Source organism: Aythya ferina (genome assembly GCF_964211825.1).
Source record: "Aythya ferina genome assembly, chromosome: 7".
NCBI classification, from domain to species: domain Eukaryota; kingdom Metazoa; phylum Chordata; class Aves; order Anseriformes; family Anatidae; genus Aythya; species Aythya ferina.
Window position 1 is genome coordinate 11,460,966 of NC_140302.1, and position 19,307 is coordinate 11,480,272.

Genomic DNA, 19,307 nt, shown 5'->3' on the forward strand with positions numbered 1-19,307 from the left:
AATAGGTGCATAAAACAATAGCTGTCCTCAAACTGCAAAAATAGAGCAGTCAACATTTATATTCTAGCATCATAAATTAAAGGCGTTTCTGCTTGAGAAACACCAAGGAATGCAATATTTTTCCAATAGCATTGGAAAAGGAAACAGGAGTCATCTTTCACTCTGATATGTGAGATATCATTTATCTAGTGCAGACAGCTTTAAAGTCTCGTGATAGGTCAAGAGGCATAAAAGTGTTTTAAAAACAAGATTTTGCAATACAATGTAGTTAGAAATTAAACGCATCAGCAGAACAGAGTTTCAATCTCACAAGTCATAATGCTTCAAAAGGATAAAGCATTAGCAGACAGAGTTTTTCATTCCCCAGTTTTGGAGACTACTTTAACTGCAGTCTGGTCATCATCACAGGATGACTACCAGTGCATTAAATATTTTAAACCTGCTAAAGTGGGCTTGCTAACTGATCTGCATCTCATTCCACACCCTGAATCATTTATGAAAGGTACATTTCTTCATGATTTCAATGATTGCAGTCATACACGAGTAGACTGATTAATTCCTCTTCTTCCCAACATCTCTAGTTCCATTTTTGCAGTTGGAGGTAGATGCCAGCAGTATAACCTTCCTGTCTGGGTACCTTTCCTCTTATTCATGGAATAAGAGCTTGTAAATATTTCATGTACTTCGTCCACTGCACTTTTATAAAAGGAGTAAAAGAGGAAGGACAAGGAAAGCCAAGTGAAATTAAATAAACCAGTGGGCAGAGATGCTACTGTGACATTACCTTTCCATCAATATGACTATGAGCAGAATTCGGTGGCATTCTTTTAGAATTGTAGAAGATCAGTATTCCTTAATAGAAAAAAAATATGGCTGTTGATCTCTAAGAGTTTCATAATTTGCTCATCCAGCTTTTCGAAAAAATCTCTTTAAAACAGAAGAACAACAGTGAGCTTGTGGACATTTGCCCCATCAAGCGCACTGTAAATCAACCACAGAGATACAAGTGAACAACTCTGTATCGGTCTTTGTTCAAGAGGCCTTTGCTATCTGCAAAGCAGAGGAAGGAGCATTTAATTAGTTGCTCTGCTCATTATTCATACATTAATAAAGCCACTTGAAAGGTATAGTTTCATTACTCATTGACATCAAATTTCAAAGGCCCTGTTCTCTCCTATGAATTCAAATTAATTGTGCAAAGGTAAATCAGCAACTTTGTGCCGAGGAAGCTACAGGAACTGTCCTTGCTTTGTGCTACGCAGCCACCCTCAAATCCCAGTCCCACAGTGTGCAAAATAACAAGTAACTTGCTGACTCTACCTGGTAATCAAACCACATAAACAAACACTGAGTTTTTCGGCATTTGTCCCGTTACAGAAGGATGAGGAGGGGGATTCCATCCACAGTTTCCTCACCTTTAATCACCATCCCAGGAAGAGAAAGACATTGGCAAACTGGCAGCAGGGGACAGAGAGAAGCATGCAGACGAAGTCACTGCATGCAGGCCTCCTAGGAGTCGCACTTTGCTGCAGGCTTTCTCCATAGAAACCCAGCAGCACCAGTCTTGTGCTGTACACATCACAGCACACATCCCAGACTCAGGAGACTGTGGTTATTTCTCTGCACACTAAGACAATTCTACTTTATCATCTTTAAGCAAGTTTTTATCATGACAAGTTTTTATCATGACAAAATAATAAGCAAGTTTTTATCATGACAAAATAACATGAAAGTTAAGACACATAGGCCTTCATTTCCTGTTTTGTTTTCAAAGGGTTATTTTCAATAAGAGAATCTGGAAAAATATTATTCCAAACTAATGTTAATGCACTATAACTGAGTTCATGGAAAATTCATGATGGAGTCAATAAAAATCAGGTAAATGAACTTCTTGCAACTAAGCCAACTGGGCTGTTCCCACATGTTGAGTAGGAGAAAGATCAACCCCTCATTTCCTTCATGAAAATAGTGACAATTTTTAAATTAAATATGTGAGCAACCTACATAAAATACACTAGCTTAAAAAGATATATGTCACGATCATACATTTTTCCTCCAGTGTGATTCACTCAGTACAGCTGACTGAACAATTCTGTTAATGTGTGAGCTGAATAACCCATTTGATTGTCCTGACACTTTTGAATGAGATATGTAATTTTTTCACATCACTCACCCAGCTGTTCTGGTGAACACCATGTAGCTATTTGCATATTCCAGGATGAAAAATTACAACTCTGGTTCTTAAAGCATATTAATAAACATACACTGAAGGTGACAAGAACTTTGAATCTCTATAAAAACACTATTAAAAAAGCTAAATGTGATTCTATGCAAACCTTCAACTCCTCCTGAATTTTTTCCTCCTCCAATTTGGCAGCTTTCCGATCTTCTATTTCTATTTTCCATTTTTCTGCCACTATTCTGGCTTTTTCTTGAGCCATAGCATCCCGGAATTTCTTTGTAATTTCAGCTTCTTTTTGTCTCCTTCAAAAAATAATTTGAAAATAAAAACAATTTAAGACACTGTTCTTTTTTTCTAAATTGAGGATCAAATTTTAGTCAGTAACTGGTTGCAACATATAATTAGCATAAGACATCATGGAAATATACAAGGAAAAAATCAAGCTGTATTTAACAGGAGACCTAGCATGAACTGGATTTGAGAAAACCATCCAGAAAGGAGAAATTTCAAATTTTTCATAAGTGACCAATTAATAAAGCATCTTCCAAATTAGAGAAATACTTCTTGGATGTTTTGTATTCATACCCTATGTTTTTGGTTCCCTGGCTGAAAACATAGATTTTCCTGTCAGTCTAGCAAACCATGATCAGGAATTTATTGTCTCTCAAATATCAATGATAACGCCTGCCAAATTTTAACACTGGAGTGTTTATTAGTACTGACAATCTAAAAAGAACACAGAGCACAGGCTGAAGCCTTTAATCTCTGCTTAAGTATGCAATCACTATAAGCAAGAAGAATCTGATATGAAAAGGAATAATACAGAATAATCTGGTATTTAAAGTGTCACTTTTGAGCACTGTACTGCAAAAGGAAGTGCAAGAGGCAGGTGGCCTACTTCCCAGCAGCATCAAGCTTCAAAACAATTTTGAATTGCTCCCAAAGCTGGAAGAAGCCTTGCTTGAAACACCAGCATGTCACTTTTTGTAATCAGTTTCTGAACTGCTGGGATAAGAACTAATACAAACAATATGCACTTGAAAACAATTGCAAAAACAATTCTATGTACAAAATCTTCATTGTGGGCACAGATGTGTGCTGCAACAAATATTTCTAATTTAATCATCTCAAAACCAGATTGTTTCATTTTTATTTATTGACATACTGGCCAATGGTTTAGGAAAATTCCCCTAAAGAAAAACATTTGATTCCTTTTTTTTTTTTTATGTGAAAGAAGATTTCTGTTTTTCAATACTCAATAAAAATACAATTCAATTTTTCACTTGCTTAAAAATTGTCATAACAAGTGAAAGAAATGCTCAGAAGTCATACATACAAGGTTTTACCCACCATTACCTGACACCTTCCTACAAGGTCATATCTCCCATTATGCCAAGTGAACCCTGTATTCAGATTCTTAAATCCTCACCATAGCTCCTCTGCCTCCTTCTGTGCTTGTTGCCTGGCTCGTTCTGCTATTAGCTCCTCTGATATCTGGTCATATGGCCTGTCGCCCGGGGCTTCTCCCATAACCCAGACCCAGACCTCACCATCTTTCCCACATAGCCACTGCACGTGCTTGCCATCACCTGCAACAGCCAACAGAAGAAAAGAAGAAAAAAAAAGACATAAGTACTAGCTCAAACTCTTTCATAAATATAGATGAACAGACAGGAAATCTGTAATTTAGAAACATTAAGCTTGTAATTTACAATTCAGAGCAAAACATCACCAAAAGGTTGGATGAAATCTTCAGATTTGCCCAACCCACCAGAAAGGGTAGGTACACTTCAGACCATAAAATGTTTAAAGACTCATTGTTCCACAAAAATATATTTATATATTAATTTTCAAACATATTCCCTGGAATTTAGATATTATGATCCATTTTTCATTGCTGAAAGTGCACTTTTTTCTTGCTTAATTCAGCAAGGATGAACAAAGGGAATGGAAAAGAGATGGAAAGAGAAATATTAAAAAATTTTAAATTTTAAAACACCAAAAAAACTTGTGTGTTCCTTACAAAATAGATGTTTGGTGAGCCTTCATGTCCAAGAGTCAGCTGAAGGCTTCCAGCTGACTACAAGTGGCGCTAAATCAGATCCCATACGAATACATTTAAAGTCATTTAAAAAAATAAATAAAATAAATAAAGTCAATTTTGTTTTATTTCTTGCTAATAGATTGAAACTGTTCTTCACAAAAGGATATTCCACCATAAAGACTATTGCCAAGATAGGCAACAAATTTATTTCAGAGAGCACAGACTGAAAGGCCACAAGGTATCAGCAGTTCATCTCACTCCCTCTGTATTGCATTTCACAAGGTTTCACCCTCTTGCCCTCATATTTGAGATCAGTAAATTCTGCGTGGCCATGTATTATCATCCAAAAGGCCTTCTGTCTCAACTGAAAACACGAAGAAATGGACAGTCCACCATTCTCCTAGCTAATTTTCCTACGATCATTCCAGTAGGATGAAAAAGAAAAGAAACCTAGTCCTAACCTGATGGCTAGTCTGCACCTCCAGTCTTTTTACATAGAATCATACAGGTTGGAAAAGACCTCTAAGATCCAACCTTTAACCTAGTACTGACAAGTCCACCACTAAACCATGCTACTAAGTTCTACATCTACAGGTTTCTTGAAGACCTCCAGTGATGGTAACTCAACCGCTTCCCAGGGCAGCCTGTTCCAATGCCACAGAACCCCTTCAGCAAAGAAATTTCTCCTAATATCCAACCTAAACCTCTACTGGCACAACTTGAGGCCATTTCCCCTCATTTTATCACTTGGTGCTTGTAAGGAGAGCCCAATTCCCATCTTGCTACAACCTCCTTTAAGGTAGTTGCCAAGTACAATAAGGGCTCCCCTGAGCCTTCTTTTCTCCAAGCTAAACAACCCCAGTTCCTTCAGCCACTCCTCCTAAGACTTGTTCTGGAAGGGTCTGGAGAACCTTCACTAGCTTCATTGCCTTTCTTTGGACACATCTTTCTCTTCTCACATCAAATTAGCTATTCTCACTACCTTAGCTACCTGCCGTTATGCAACAGGACAATATCCTCTTAACCAGATTAAGTTTCCTGATGTTCAATCAATAAGGTGTTTTTGACATCCCAGACAGAAGAGAGAAAACTGCAGAAAGGAATGAAGCAGGACTGTTGACAGCAGGCACCGCCACTCAACCAACCCGCACTCACAAGTGTTGACAATACAAACCAAAGGCAATGAACATATCAGACCTCTCAATGAAAGCTGATATTCTACATCAAATTTGAAAATATGATCTGTAAGAATTCCCTCTGTTGGCATAATGGTACTGACTTCAAGGGTGGAAAAATTTAAGCTAATAATGTTTTCCTTCAATAACTCTCAAAAGCATTTGCTCTTTCACAGTCTATCAGATTACGTCTCAGGATATAAATGTGAATGCATTTTATTGTGGTTCCTATGCTGTACATTTCTGTGTTCCAGTGTTAGTACTACATTTATGTTGTATTTTTTCTGATACAGCATTTGAAAACAGTCTACCAAGAACGGATTGAACGTATCAGTTTGTGCTCCCAAGGCTGTCACCTACTGCCTTTCATGGTGAAGCATCCTGAGAAGTATGGAACAATTCCCCAGGGGTATTGATCCCATGTGACAATTGACAGGTGTTGCATTAAAAGTGGCTGATGACCTCCTTCCTGGGAGAACCCTGAATATCCTACTCATTTCCCCTTTATTTAATGCTTTAAAGAAAACATCCCAAACATTTTACCTGTATCATAACATGCAGATACCAAATATTGCTACCGTTTCAAGACACCACTTTTCCTCATTAATGACCTTATCAGATGAAAAGAGGGAAAAAAATATCTCAGGTGAGTAGACATATTTCATCTTTGCTTTTTTTTTTTCCAGTTTTTCTGTGCCAAAGCATTATTAATATGTTTCTTGGAGACACTACTTATCCATTACTACCCAGCCTCTTAAAACAAATAGTTGATTGCAGACATGTCTTGAGAAATTGTTCTGATTCTTACTTTTAAAGCAACGGATCTCTCTTCTAAAGCTATAGACAGTAGAAAACTATTTTGAAAACTTTAGTATAAAATTTTTAGTTCAGCACTAACTACTGTATGCTACAGTAGAGACTACTGCTGTATATACATCCATAGTTGAAATTGAAAGATAAAAACACTATCAATCTGGCACATTAAAGCTTCAGTATTAAACAGACAGACCTCTGCATGTAAAATTAAAAACAAACAAACAAAAAAAAACAGCTTGAGCATATATATCTTTATTTACATTTTTCTTTAGAACAACAGAAATTTTTCCATGTCCAACCACCCATTCTACTTCAAGGAATGACTCCCATGTAAATCTTTCCTTAAACCTATACCAGCTACACTCCCCATAAAGCTGAACATGCACTTATGTGCAAAACCTGAGCATAAAGCTTAGTAGCTCCTTAGCACAAAGTAACATCTAAAGATCAAAGAGAGCACAGAGAATTATTTTCCTTAATACTTTTAGGAAACTAGTGTTGTCTGCTTTGCAACCGTAGAATTACCACTATCGAGGGCTAATTATAATAAAACAATTTCTGCTTTAAGATACCTTTCAAGCATAACATTTTTTCTTAAAAAAAATAAGATATCCTGTTTATATATATTTCCAAATGAAACAACTTTGAAATATAAAAATTCAAATAAATATAAAGAAAAATACATGTCCTGACTAAATACATCTGAAATCTAGGTGAGAAAGAGGCAAGGGAATCTCATTTTTCCTGTTCAGAAGCAGGCTTCTGAGCCCAGGAACAAAACCTAATTCAGAATCAGGAAATAAATTCACATCTCTTGAGTCCCAGTCTGGTGCCTTGACCACAAAAGTACTTCTCTTTTTCCTGAAGAGACTGTGGCAGGCTGTGAATAATTGCCATTAGGAAGTAGTAGACGTCAAAATTAGTCTGGGTGGGAGAGGTGAAATAAAAGTGTTATAGAAACAAAAACTGCTTTATCAGGAAAATGTACTTAATAATTTACCAAGTTGTTTTTCCAGCTGTACTGTTCAGGCAAGCTATTTATTAGGTATAATGTTTTACCATGTTTTTGTCTAAACTCTGTAGCACCACAAGAAGGCAACATTACTTCTTGCCATTCTCTTCACTCCTCTGTGAATGAGCACCTCTCACAGAGCCCCCCCAAAGCTACATCTACACAGCTTCAAGATCAGCAGATAGGTTTCTGTATGTTGCTTCTTACACCAGACAAATGAAAAATCAAGTATCCTAAATATGCAGCACAAAGGAATCACAATGAAAACTTTCTTGGAGACCTACAACCTGCAGCGACAGTAACACAAAATTGCATATATAAACACAGATGCATACACACAGTCAAAAATAATAGCAAACCATGTTTTCTGCTTATTTGTATTTATACAAAGACCTCTGTAAAAGCAATGTAAGTATAAAATAAGGCCCTGGGGAGCAATAGTAAACTCAAGGGTCTCACCTGTAAGAGTTACTAATCTCTACCAGCAGTACTGCCAGCCTTGTGCATGCGCACACACACACACGGAGCTGGGGTGTGAGCATGGGCTGTGCTGTAGGGCACCAGGGGCTGTCCTCGGCCTTTGGGCTACCCTTAGGGAATCCCAGGTGTAAGGCAGAGCATGGCTGAGTGCTGCCAGAAAATACAATGGAGAGAAAAAAACACCCCATGAAGGTGCCTGGGAGGGGGATTCCACTGCAGGCATTACTTACACTAAATCAGGCTTCAGTTCGCATCAGCTCAGGCTTCCGTGCTGTGACCAAGGCTTAAAACAAATGGAAGTACATAAAAGGAGAGCTACACCTTTTTGTGCTCTGCTAATTGGGACAGAGGAGCAGAACCATGGTTTGGGTTTGTCTGCTTTTTCTTTTTTTTTCTTTTTAATTTTTTTTTTTTTTAGTGAGGGCTTTATCTGGCTTTATTTTCACACATGCTTCTAATTAAAAGTGCTTTAAAAATAGCAGTAATCAGAGCAAACGAAATACTGCTGGAGTTGGCTTCCTTCCTCTGAGCTCATTCGTCATGGCTTTAATAGCTACAGCAGCATCCCCGGCAATTCCTGTTTGTGATCCATCTCCAGGGCTTTCAAGGGAATGGCTCCAAGCACCATTAGAGGCCTGATTTGGTGTCAAGCCTCCCAGCTGTGCTGTTACTTAGCCACAGGCTGCCGGCTCAGCCCAGCAAAATGCTGAGTGCCAGCAATCCCCCTTGCCTTTGCAGCGCAGGGATTGCTACAGGCCATGTCAAGTGCAAATTCAGAAAACCGTAAAATCACCAATTTATAATTTCAGGTACATGGAATGGCATTCAAAGTCTGCTTAAACTTTCTCAAAATGACACGGAGCTGCATCGGGGAGGTTCAGGCTGGGTGTTAGGAAAAGGTTCTTCACCCAGAGGGTGGTCAGGCTCTGGGACAGGCTCCCCAGAGCAGTGGTCACAGCACTGAGCCTGCCAGAGTGCAAGAAGCGTTTGGACAATACTGCCAGACACAGGGTCTGATTTCCGGGTGGTCTTGTGTGGAGCGAGGAGTTGGACTCAATCCCTGTGGGTCCCTTCCAACTCAAGATATTGTATGATTCGATAAAAAAAGTCTGTTATTTCCATTAACTCTCTTGATTCTCTGAGGTTTGGCTTCCTAGCATCATTCACCCCCTTGGAAGCTACAGATCTCTGTGATAGCAATTGACTCTCCTTCCTCACTAGCTGGAAAGCTTTGTAGTCACATAAATATCCTCTGACCCAGTCTTTAGAAAGCCTTCCTTTTCTTTTCTCACCCTGCACTAGAAGAAACCTCCTGAAACTTATTCTGCATTTGAAATAGGCTGCATGAGCATTCACTGCTGACATCAAGCTGATCAGCCTGATCTGCCTTTGTCATTCAGAGATAAATGCAGCTTGTGGGGTACTTTTGTTGTTGTTGTTCTTTGGGAATATAGATGTGGTATACTTTGGTCTTAGCACAATGTGTTTTACATTAAATTTTACTCTTGGCTTTCTGAATAAACAATTTTTATGTCTTCTTTAAGACAGAAGCTTGAATTTTCATAGTCAGCAGGGTAGATGAGGTTCCATTCAGAGTTTCAGGAGCTACAGGACATGTACTAGGAAAACACTGACTGAGATGAAAATGAAGATGTTGTGAGCTTTAGGCTGTTCTCAGTTCCTTGAGCCTACCCCCTACGTGCATTTTTTTATATTTTTTTTTAATAGAAACACACCAATATACACACAATTTCAATTCTTTCTATGGAAAACCCAGGAACTATTACTGCAAATGTTTCTGAGATTGTTCAAAGGACAAAATGCACTTTTCCAAGCACTAACTGCTACAAATCCATTAAAATACATATAGAATAATTAGGTGGTAATGATGAAAGCAATGAAAGCAACATAATCCCACAATAAACTGATGACCTACTATAATTAACTCTGCAGTCTGCCCTTGCTAATAGTCACAGGACCATGAACCCATCTCTTCCAAGAATACATTCCAAAAAATCACTCACTTCAAATTAATCCTCAAGGCAACAACAAAATGGGGAAAAATTCTAAACTTCTTAAGCAGCCCCCCAACATTTCAGTTTACACACTCTCCAATTTAAACACCATGTTGTGTGCCTTTCTGTATAAAGGAGGATTTGCAAGGGGAGAAAAAAAATCAGCTGATTTACATTAATATATCAACAAGGATTGCTGGATCTCAGCATTGCTGAAAAATCAGCCTTCATGGCTCTCCAGCTGCTTCCTGATCATATAACAAAATCTTATGTTTATGGAATTACAGCCTGTTACCATGGAAATAATTACGCTGCAATATACCCCTGCAGGATCAAATAAAGGAAGAGTGACTGCAAGAGAGCAAACATTAAGCAAGGAAACAGTTATTCAAATAAGACTATGGTAATTAACAAATGTGGCAAAGATACCTATTCATAACACTCAAAGGTAAGTGGTTCTGCAATATCAGATGGTGCATTTTCAAGGTTTGCATAGTGCAAACAAAATAACAACAACAACAAAGGAAAAAAAATACACTAGTATTTGTTTGGTCTCTATCTAGTATGCCCCAAACATCTTATTGACTCCCTGGCCAAGGAGCACTGTACCACCTATTAATCTTATAATTTGCCCCCTATCAACCAGGAGATAACATCCAGAACTTACTCTTTTTAAAAAGACACTGATGTAACTCTATGAACTACAATCTAGTTCATAATCTGCATAAGAGATCAAAGTGGAACATTGTGAATTCATTTGCATCAGTAGGATTCATTTGATTTATTTTTTATTCATTAAAAAAAAAAAAAAAAAAAAAAAGCTATAACGTAACACTATAGCTTCTGATTCCCAAACTCAATTACCTTTTGTAAACAGTAAAGCTATACGCAGGATTTTTCACTCGCACAGAGCTATTACAAGGCATCCAGATTTACCCACCACTGGAGAATCAACAAAAACAAGTCTGCATGACTACTTCAAGGATGGATGGAAAGTCAGAGCAGAAGGGTTCCCTGCTACAGAATGAACTGGTACCCGTGGATCAGTTGCTGCACCAGACTCCCCTACGTAATGCAGTGTGGCAGGTCTGCACTGACTCCTTTTATCAGGCACACAGGACCACCAAAGCAGGGAGAGCTGTACCACTACAGTGAGATCTTCCAGCACAACAGCAGAGGAGTGGATTTGAAGGTTAATGAACCATCATGAGTGTCTGACTAAACCCACTGCTTAGTTGAATACATCAAATTTTCCTAAGTCTTCCAAATCCTGCTATCAAAACCCAATGCCTCTGCTTAAAACTGGCAAAATCAGGAAGGAAATACTGAATTAGCTTGGGTAAATCCCTCTCACCTTGGCTGCAGTGCTGCTCTCTTTCCATATCAAGTATTCATGAGCTTGCAACCAGTCACAACCTCATATCATTACCAGAGCACAAGTACGTACAAGAAAGCCTGACTGCCACCACTCTGTCCTGACAGGCTCAGAAACACCATGAAAGAAACACAGAATTGTCTCCATGCCAGTTACTCAATTAACCCAGTAGCCTCTCTCATAACGCAGCTGATGCAGATGCTTCAGACAGTGCTGAGGACTGCACACATGCAAGAGAAACCTTGGGTGAAATAAGGGCCAGGTAGTCAGCAGTATTCTGTGCTTTTTCTGCAAAACAGGGAAGTCAGCTGCAGGGCAAAGGATGAGACTAAAAAGCATAGACTTATGGCTAATCCTAGGAGGCCCAAGAAGTCCCTCTGGATTTGTTCCATCTGGTGCATATTTAGGTCATATGGCAGTCGGGGGTCTCTTTCTGGCCCCAGCTCCAGATAAGTGAGCAGTTTAGAAGCTGCTGTTCAAGCATACCTCACTACACAGCCATACTCAGCACAAGCTCCAAGCAGCTGAGTTCTGGCCCCAGGGTATCTACTACTAACAAAACCGCATCATATCACAAGCTGCTATACATGATGTGAATGCTACATTAAAGCTTTTCCAATTATTTCAAATTAGTTGGCTCAGTCCCCTAATTACAATTATTCTAATGTTCCCTTGTTACATTTTCAGTCATCTCTGAATTGAAAAGAAAAGATGGGACTTTACAGGTTTCAAGACTGCGTATGACCAAAAATTTCAGAAATACTCCAGTCTGATGTTTTTGGTGAGAACTGTACCCAACAATGCAGGGAAAGAGACAATAAACAGTGCCAGGAGCATACCTCTGTACTCTTAGCCAAATCTTGGCTAAGCATTTCCAGGGCATTGAGAAGACAGTATAAATGAGGAATACATTTCTGAGTTCAGAAATGTAGAAAAATGTCACAGTACACCCACTCACCCTTACATGCACACTCTAAAACACATACATGTGCCTTCATGCGTGACAGTGATGTATCCTCCAACTATCCCGTTGTGATATATGAAATACTTGCTTTCAAATCACTTCATCTATTCTCCAATAATTTTCTAACACAAATGTCATTTAGATAAAGAAATTATTTTTTAGCCATGCTGCGATAAGCCTACCTAATTTTCTCCCAGCTATACTTGTTGAGGACGGGTAAATAACAGCATTTACAAATAGCTCCTGTCTGAACATCACGAGCTGCAGTTCACAACGAGTAAATGTCAGAATATGTAGCAGCAGTCTAGCACTGTCTTCCCTATCACATGGCTGTCCTTCAGCTATCTAGCGCTCAATAGGTTTTGAAATCTCATTTTGGGTATTCTGACAGCTCTGGATGGTGCACGAGAGTCAAAACCCAACCTGGCAGCGTCCTTCACTTAGTCTCAGCTCAGCTATCCTGGTTAAAGGACTTCTGCCTAACCACATCAAGGTATTTCTTTGCAAATTGCAAAGCTGCCTGCCAGTCAGCTGAACAAATCCCAAAGGGATCTTGAACTTTTGAGGAGGCTTCTCTTAGTGATATTAGCACAACAAGAAAAGGCAATCTGTTTTATCACAATGAAGATATGTCTCTGAAAGATCTGCCCAGCAGTAATTTTTAAACAAAGTGAAGACCAACCCCTCAATTCCAAGAACCCTATTGGCTTTTGAAGCTCTTTCAGTTCAAGCCAGGAGTCATACTAAAAGCTAAAAACTAGTTTTGGTTTTTCATAATTTCGAATAAATTCACTAAATACTGTCGTTTCAGGAGAACCCAAACAATGCTGAAATTCTACTAACATCTTTTAGAAAAAGTACAAATGTAGGTTAGGTACAAACAGCAAAAATGTCAGAACAGTTCACTATTTACTAAAGGAAATATTTCATTCTGAAATGATGTTTTATTTGTTTTTAAAAAGGGAATGAAATTTAAACTGTTAAACAACCTGGAAGCATTTAATTCACCCCCAAAATGAAATGATTTCTTTAATATTGGCACAATCTGATACAAATCTTAGTTTTGACCTTTAATCAAGACACATAAACCAAGCAATCCAAATGTAAAAGCAGGCACAATTTGCAGTTACTGAGGAAGGCTAATATGATTTTCTTTAGACATGAAGATTAAGACTAATCACACATTACACAATTTGGCTTGCTAAACACTCTCAACAACTTACATCATTTTAGTTCATGTTTGGAGCTTATTTTTGTTTTAAAAAACAAAACTAAAACCAAAGACAAACTAAAAAACAAGTGTCTTAGTATTTAATAGGACATTTACAGACAATCTCCATTCAGTGGCACTTCTATAAAAATCACTGTAGATTCTGGGTCTTTGCTAATCAGTTTCCAAACAGTTAAAAAGTTATCACGCTGAGCAGCATTCCCTAAACATGTGGATGGTTTTTAAATCTATAGCAAAGCCTTTTTTTTTTTTTTTTTTTATTTAGTCTGTGAATGCCACGGTTTTTTTCTTTCCAAACTCTGCATTTGTGATTTCTGTAAGACAACACATTTAAGCCTTGCACATGGTAAGTTACTTACACGATGCAGCTTTCTTTGTTTCAGATCAGAAGGACTTCCATGACACAAATGACATGGAAGTACTCCATCCTGAAGAAGTACACAGAGGCATGCTGGAACGGGGTGGCCCTGACAGTCTGCAGAAGCCAAGGCATCTCCAGCTGTGAGCACTTCACCAACCAGCTCCAAATCCCACTCTTAGAGACAGTGCCAGGAGTCCTCTCAGGTATGTGTAACCACTCCTCACCTCAGGTGAACCCCAGTATTTTCAGGGATTTACCTCAACTGAAATTCCAAATGATCTGGACATGGGTTTCACAGAAACTTCTTGAAAGCTTATGTGAATTTGGAGCCTTCATCCTCAAGACACTGCAGAAAATCAGAATTGGATTCACCAACACCACAGTATTTTGAAAAATCCACCTCTGTTTATTTGCTGCTGGGTTTGCACATAGAATAGCAGGTAAGCTCTTGAACTGATGAAGAATTGTATCAATTGGGGTACGTGACTCCAGATCAAGCCCCAGAACTTTTTGGAGCATTTTTAGTTAGAGAAGTGCCCATTATTACCACTTCCTTTTGCTCTATCTCACCCTATCACATCCCGAAGAGGTAAGGTAAGAGTTTCATATCTAGTTATTCTGACTATAAGGAAAATGGAAGGATTTCAAATAGTCCTTCAGAGGCAATTCAGAGTAAATTACTAAAAAATAATCATTTTATGGAAATGTTATTTCATATTCACAAACATACACATTTTCCTGTAAACTAGAAAATCACATATTCAGCTAGCAGATTGCTATGCTTGAGTAATCCTGAGATTCAGCACAGCATTAGGGCTAGATATTAAAAACTCACTTCTGTTTTCTACTATGTGTCAGGCTACAAAGACCTTTAATTCTGTGCTCCATAAACACTTCTATAAAGCCAGTGTAATTTCTGACTTCAGCAAAGTAATACCAGCACAAAACCTATGTCACGCAGTGTCAAAAACAACATCTTGAAGGTGAAACTGTTCAAATCCCCCAGTCTCAAAGGGATAAAGAACATATAATTGTGGTAACTTCCAAATTTCCTGGTAGACGCTAATTTTGAACAGGAAAAAATACTCCATATTCTGTGTTGTGTAGCTGGGGGAGAATGTTTAGATACTTGCTTATACACCAATGGAAAGAAAAAACTGTGAAAAGGTTAAATTTCCAAAAAGAGTTGATGCTTAATGTATTTTAGAAAAAAAAATAATCACATATTTTAACATAGGAAAGGATTGTTACAGCCATCTGCTCTGACCATTTGAGTTATATAGGCAATGGAATTACATAGTAATTCCTGCATTATACCCTCAATTTCTGGTTGACTTACAGCACATTTTCTTTATAAGAATGTAGCTCCATTGTGAGACCATTTACCGTTATATTACGGAACTGTATAACAGAAATCAGTCACACATCTCTGTACAGTTATGCCTGGATAGATGGAAGTTATCTTTTTTAACTCGCCCACATCAGATTGTGGAAGTCAAAATACATTTTCAGAGGAAGCAAATGCCTGACTTTAATCCTCAAACTGTAATTCCAATAGATCTGTCTCAAGAACTTCTGTAAAATCAGTTCCTTAGTATGTTTCTGAAGGAAGTGGAATGTTTTCATCTTGGGTAAAAGTCAAATCTAAAGAGTAACTCAAACTGGCAATTTAAGAAGGTGAAATGTAAAATGAAAACGTTCTGTTGTGAAATTTTACTCTATGCAAATACCCGAATACTTTCATCAGAGCAAATATAATCTACAGGTTAGTCTGCTGCTCTTCTCCTCGTTCTCTTATTCTTTATAAATCAGAAAATTAATTACCCAGAAAATGGCCTCCTGTAGTAGGAAGCTGAACAGGTTTAATGCATAGCTTGTATATGGAAATTTAGATGTCAACACTATGAGAAATCATCACATAAATATTTTTGCAGTTAGATTTTTCTGCATCTGTCTTCCTAAAAGAATGAGAATAATACAGATTATCTCAATGATATAGTGGTGTTTTGGCTTAAGGATCTGAACTGCATTTTCATTTTTTTTCTCAGCAACAAATCAATCAAAATGAACAAGGTTATTGTGCTATATGAGAGAAGCTATCTTGATGCCATCCTTCTTAGAGGAGAGCTATTCACAGTAAGAACATTAAAATGAAGAAAAAAGAAATTAAACAGAATTAAGTTTCCCAACTTCCACCTTGTCATCTCTAAGGGGCCATTTTAAACTCATTCTACTGCTTATTAGGCCATTCTGAATGTTCCTCCCTTACTTTAAGACTACCATTGTTACTTACTCTAGAAACATTTGATAAAGGCCTTTGCTTCAAGTGAGTCTTGAAAACTAGTTTTGCTTTGAAACACATTTCTTTAGTCAGTCTTTGAATTGTCAAGTATCTAATTGGATATACTTGGCACTTTGTAAGGTTCAGCAGCTTTAATAAGTCTGAAAATTGAATCCAATAATGCATCTGTATTGAGGTGCTCAAAGCAAAGACTTCTACCATAGGTGTATGTTAACATAAGCAACACTTTATATAGTGAATATAGCTGTGAGATAGCTATTAAGGCACTTTCACATAATCAGCTAATCACATTATTAGTGATTTTGAAAATTCAGATTCAAATTGATTTTAAGACTGGATAAGGCCTTTGGCATTTCACAGGAAAAGGGATGTTTGACAGATCTCTGCAACATCTCCATGTTGAGTGAGGATCCACTGCAATTACATTTCCATGAGGAAACTTTCTATCCTACATCAGCCTGACAACTTCATTCTATTAATGGGCAACGAGATGGAATCCACTTGTTCACAGGGGACAGCAAGGAAATAAATATTCCTACTTATTCTAAACCACTTGAACCCCAGATCAAACACTTGGTAATGACACTTCAAGAACCTTTAACTTTTTTTTCATAAGTTTGCTTATTTGCTTTTTAAACCAACACACGCATTTAGCATCCATAACAGCCTGGGGATGGAGCCCCATAGCTTAACTACATATTGCATGAAAACACATTTCATTGTTTTCACATGCTTGCTCTGCTCTTATCCTAGGGGACAGTTGGCACTCTTCCTTGTAATCTCTTCCAGACATGCTGTACCATAGCCAGTTGCATGCCCATCTCCCCCAGCTCCTGAGCAAGCACAAAGCTTACTTTGGTCACAAAGCTTACTTTGTTTGCGCCTCGCTGTCCTTCTCAACACAGCCTCCTCCATTCGTGCTTTTTCTTCCCTCTCCTTCCAGCGCCTCAGCTGCTCTTCTCTCATTTTGTAGAACAAGATCTGCTTTTGCTCTTCATTCAGCTCTGCCAGGAGCTCGGGGTCAATATACATATCACGCAAAATTTGCTGCAGCATGATGACTCCAAGAAAAAAGAGAGACAAACCTGCTCCCAATTATCCTCACTACAGTGACAAAACCCCACGTACGGCACTCCAGACAGCAACCTGCAGCAAAGGAGCTCTCCCACGCCTGCCTGCCCAGCAAAGGCTCGATTCTTCTTGTTCTGTTCCTCTTCTTGCGGGCATATTCTGCTACTCTTCTATTACAGTGCAGGGTTCTCTGCTTATCTCATCCACCAAAGGCAGTGACAGGTGTCAAGTGAAAGAGGGGGGAGGAACAGGGAAGGATAAGGAAAAAAAAATGAAAGTTCAGGAGAAATAATGATAAGTTCCTTTAGTAGTCCTGACTGCATTCAAGTAAAAATACAGGATTCTTGACTGAACCCATCATTTTTGCTCCCTTGAGTAGAAAGAAATTCAACATAAAGAAAGTCTCACACTTTCAGCTGAAGTGGTAATACACTCCCAAGGGTCTAAGTGTTGCCCTGGGGGTTTAAAGTGATGTCATGGTTAAAGGTATCACCTACACCAACAATATCTATGTCACTTTGGCAACTGATCTCTTCTGATAAGAGAGGAGAAATGAGCTTGCATGTTATTTCCCAACCTAACCTGTTAACTGGTCTCAAAAGGGTATCAGAGCTCATATTTACCCGGTGCTGACAAATACAGTCATGCAAACTGATTAAAATGCCTTTAAAATTAAAAGCTTCTGTAATAAAAGCCACAAGAAGCTTGTTATCACTTTATAAATAGTAAATTAATATTAATTAAACAACAGTTAGTTCTCAGCAGTTCATGCGGACTATGAAAGTCCTGTTGTTAATTCATTTTCCACTTTGCAACTGGAGAGACAGAACGCTGCTCTTCAAGCATATCGTGACCTTTCACTGTTCAACAAAGTTTGTACAAAACTCAGTAAATGCTATTTTACAGCAGCAGGGCCAACAGTCAATTAAGTACATGGAAAAAAAAATACATTGAATTTCAGATCCAGCTTTCACAGGGCAGGTGCCCGGATCCTCCAGGGAGCAGTGGCACTTTGTGGGAAGGGGGCCACCTTCTGAGGAGACAACAGATGTGGCCCTTCTGAGCTATAAAAAAAGGAAAACCACACGAGAATGCATGCTGACTGGCATCCCACTGCATGATGTTCACACAAGATACCTCCTCTAATCTCATTTCTGCCTCTAGAAGGTGGGCTTGGTTGTAGGGGGAAAAAGTATACTGTGTTGTTAGAAGGATCGGAGCATCACTCCCAGGCCCTTCCTTTCAGGCAAAAGGAACAGTAATGGAGCAGAATCGCAGAGCAGTCATCCTCCTTTTCTATTCCTTGTAGTTAACAATTTTCAGAAGTAAGATATCTAACCCGAGGTAATTGTGGTGGCACAAGATTCTCCGTAGGGAAGGGGAACACAGATGATCCATCCACCATTCACCTATATCATTTTTCAAATAAAATATTCTAGCTTATTACAAATATACGTATCCCCATCCTTCATCAGCAACATTTCCTTGCTAATGTGCACAACAGGTGACAGGAAGATGCCTGCTCACTTAATTACCTAATATTATATTCCTCATACATTACTGTTTCTTCCTGCTTCTTGCCAACACTGAGACCAGAAATGAAGAGTTCTAAAGCTTCACTTGTACTCAAGCTATCCTACAAAGACAGCGTTCAGGAAGATGATACATAAAACAAAGCGATGCATTTCTTCTGCAGAGAGAGATCAACCAGGGCACGTAATATGTAGGTGCCCCCCTAGAGTCTGTGTCCTGGCCTCACCTGAGTTCCTGAGCAGAGGAGGACACAAATCTGGGGCACATTTCCCCCTTCCTCACTCCTTGGGATTCTTATTTGTTTTCCTTCATTGGGGAAAGGAAATGGAAAGAGAAGAGGGCAAGGGCACACAGACTTCCCAGTCCTAACTCAGTCTAATAACTACACACATTCAGTCAGACACAGGCCTCTTTCTCTGCTAGTGAACATTGGAAGTTCCCAGGTACAATGGCAGCAGTCTGTTGCAAAGTGGCATAGCAGGTGTCTGGGCATGACTGCATATTTACCGTTATGGCCACAAAGTTAAAAAGAAAATCTAAGAAATTCTGAGAGTGTACTTAGAAAAAATAAAAGATTGTGTACCAGCTCCTCTACGTGCCTGTAACAACACTATCCTTTAACTGCATGATTACATACCATTTTTCCTCACAAAAAATCCTGCTTTATAGATATGTATGTCTTAAACTCTTATCTGACTTGTATGATGCTCAAAATCAAAACCTTATACTATTATTCTCTATTCATG

At 38.6% G+C, this 19,307-nt stretch overlaps 1 protein-coding gene across 3 annotated transcripts in view; it reads right to left on the reverse strand.

Annotated features, from left to right (window-relative positions):
* The window catches only part of SH2D4B (SH2 domain containing 4B), a gene marked incomplete at its 5' end in the record, with an annotated part of 63,384 nt that extends 46,371 nt beyond the window's left edge, over window positions 1-17,013 (reverse strand). For 2 of the 3 annotated variants that reach the window (XM_084525363.1, XM_084525364.1), the window contains 3 exons: window positions 2,337-2,484; window positions 3,612-3,771; window positions 7,940-8,112. In XM_084525363.1, coding sequence (XP_084381489.1) covers window positions 2,337-2,484; window positions 3,612-3,712 — 249 coding nt within the window. Of the gene's footprint in view, window positions 1-2,336; window positions 2,485-3,611; window positions 3,772-7,939; window positions 8,113-16,829 lie in introns of those variants that run through there. The other variant, XM_084525362.1, reaches the window with a different exon arrangement.
* Between the last annotated feature and the right edge of the window lie 2,294 nt (window positions 17,014-19,307).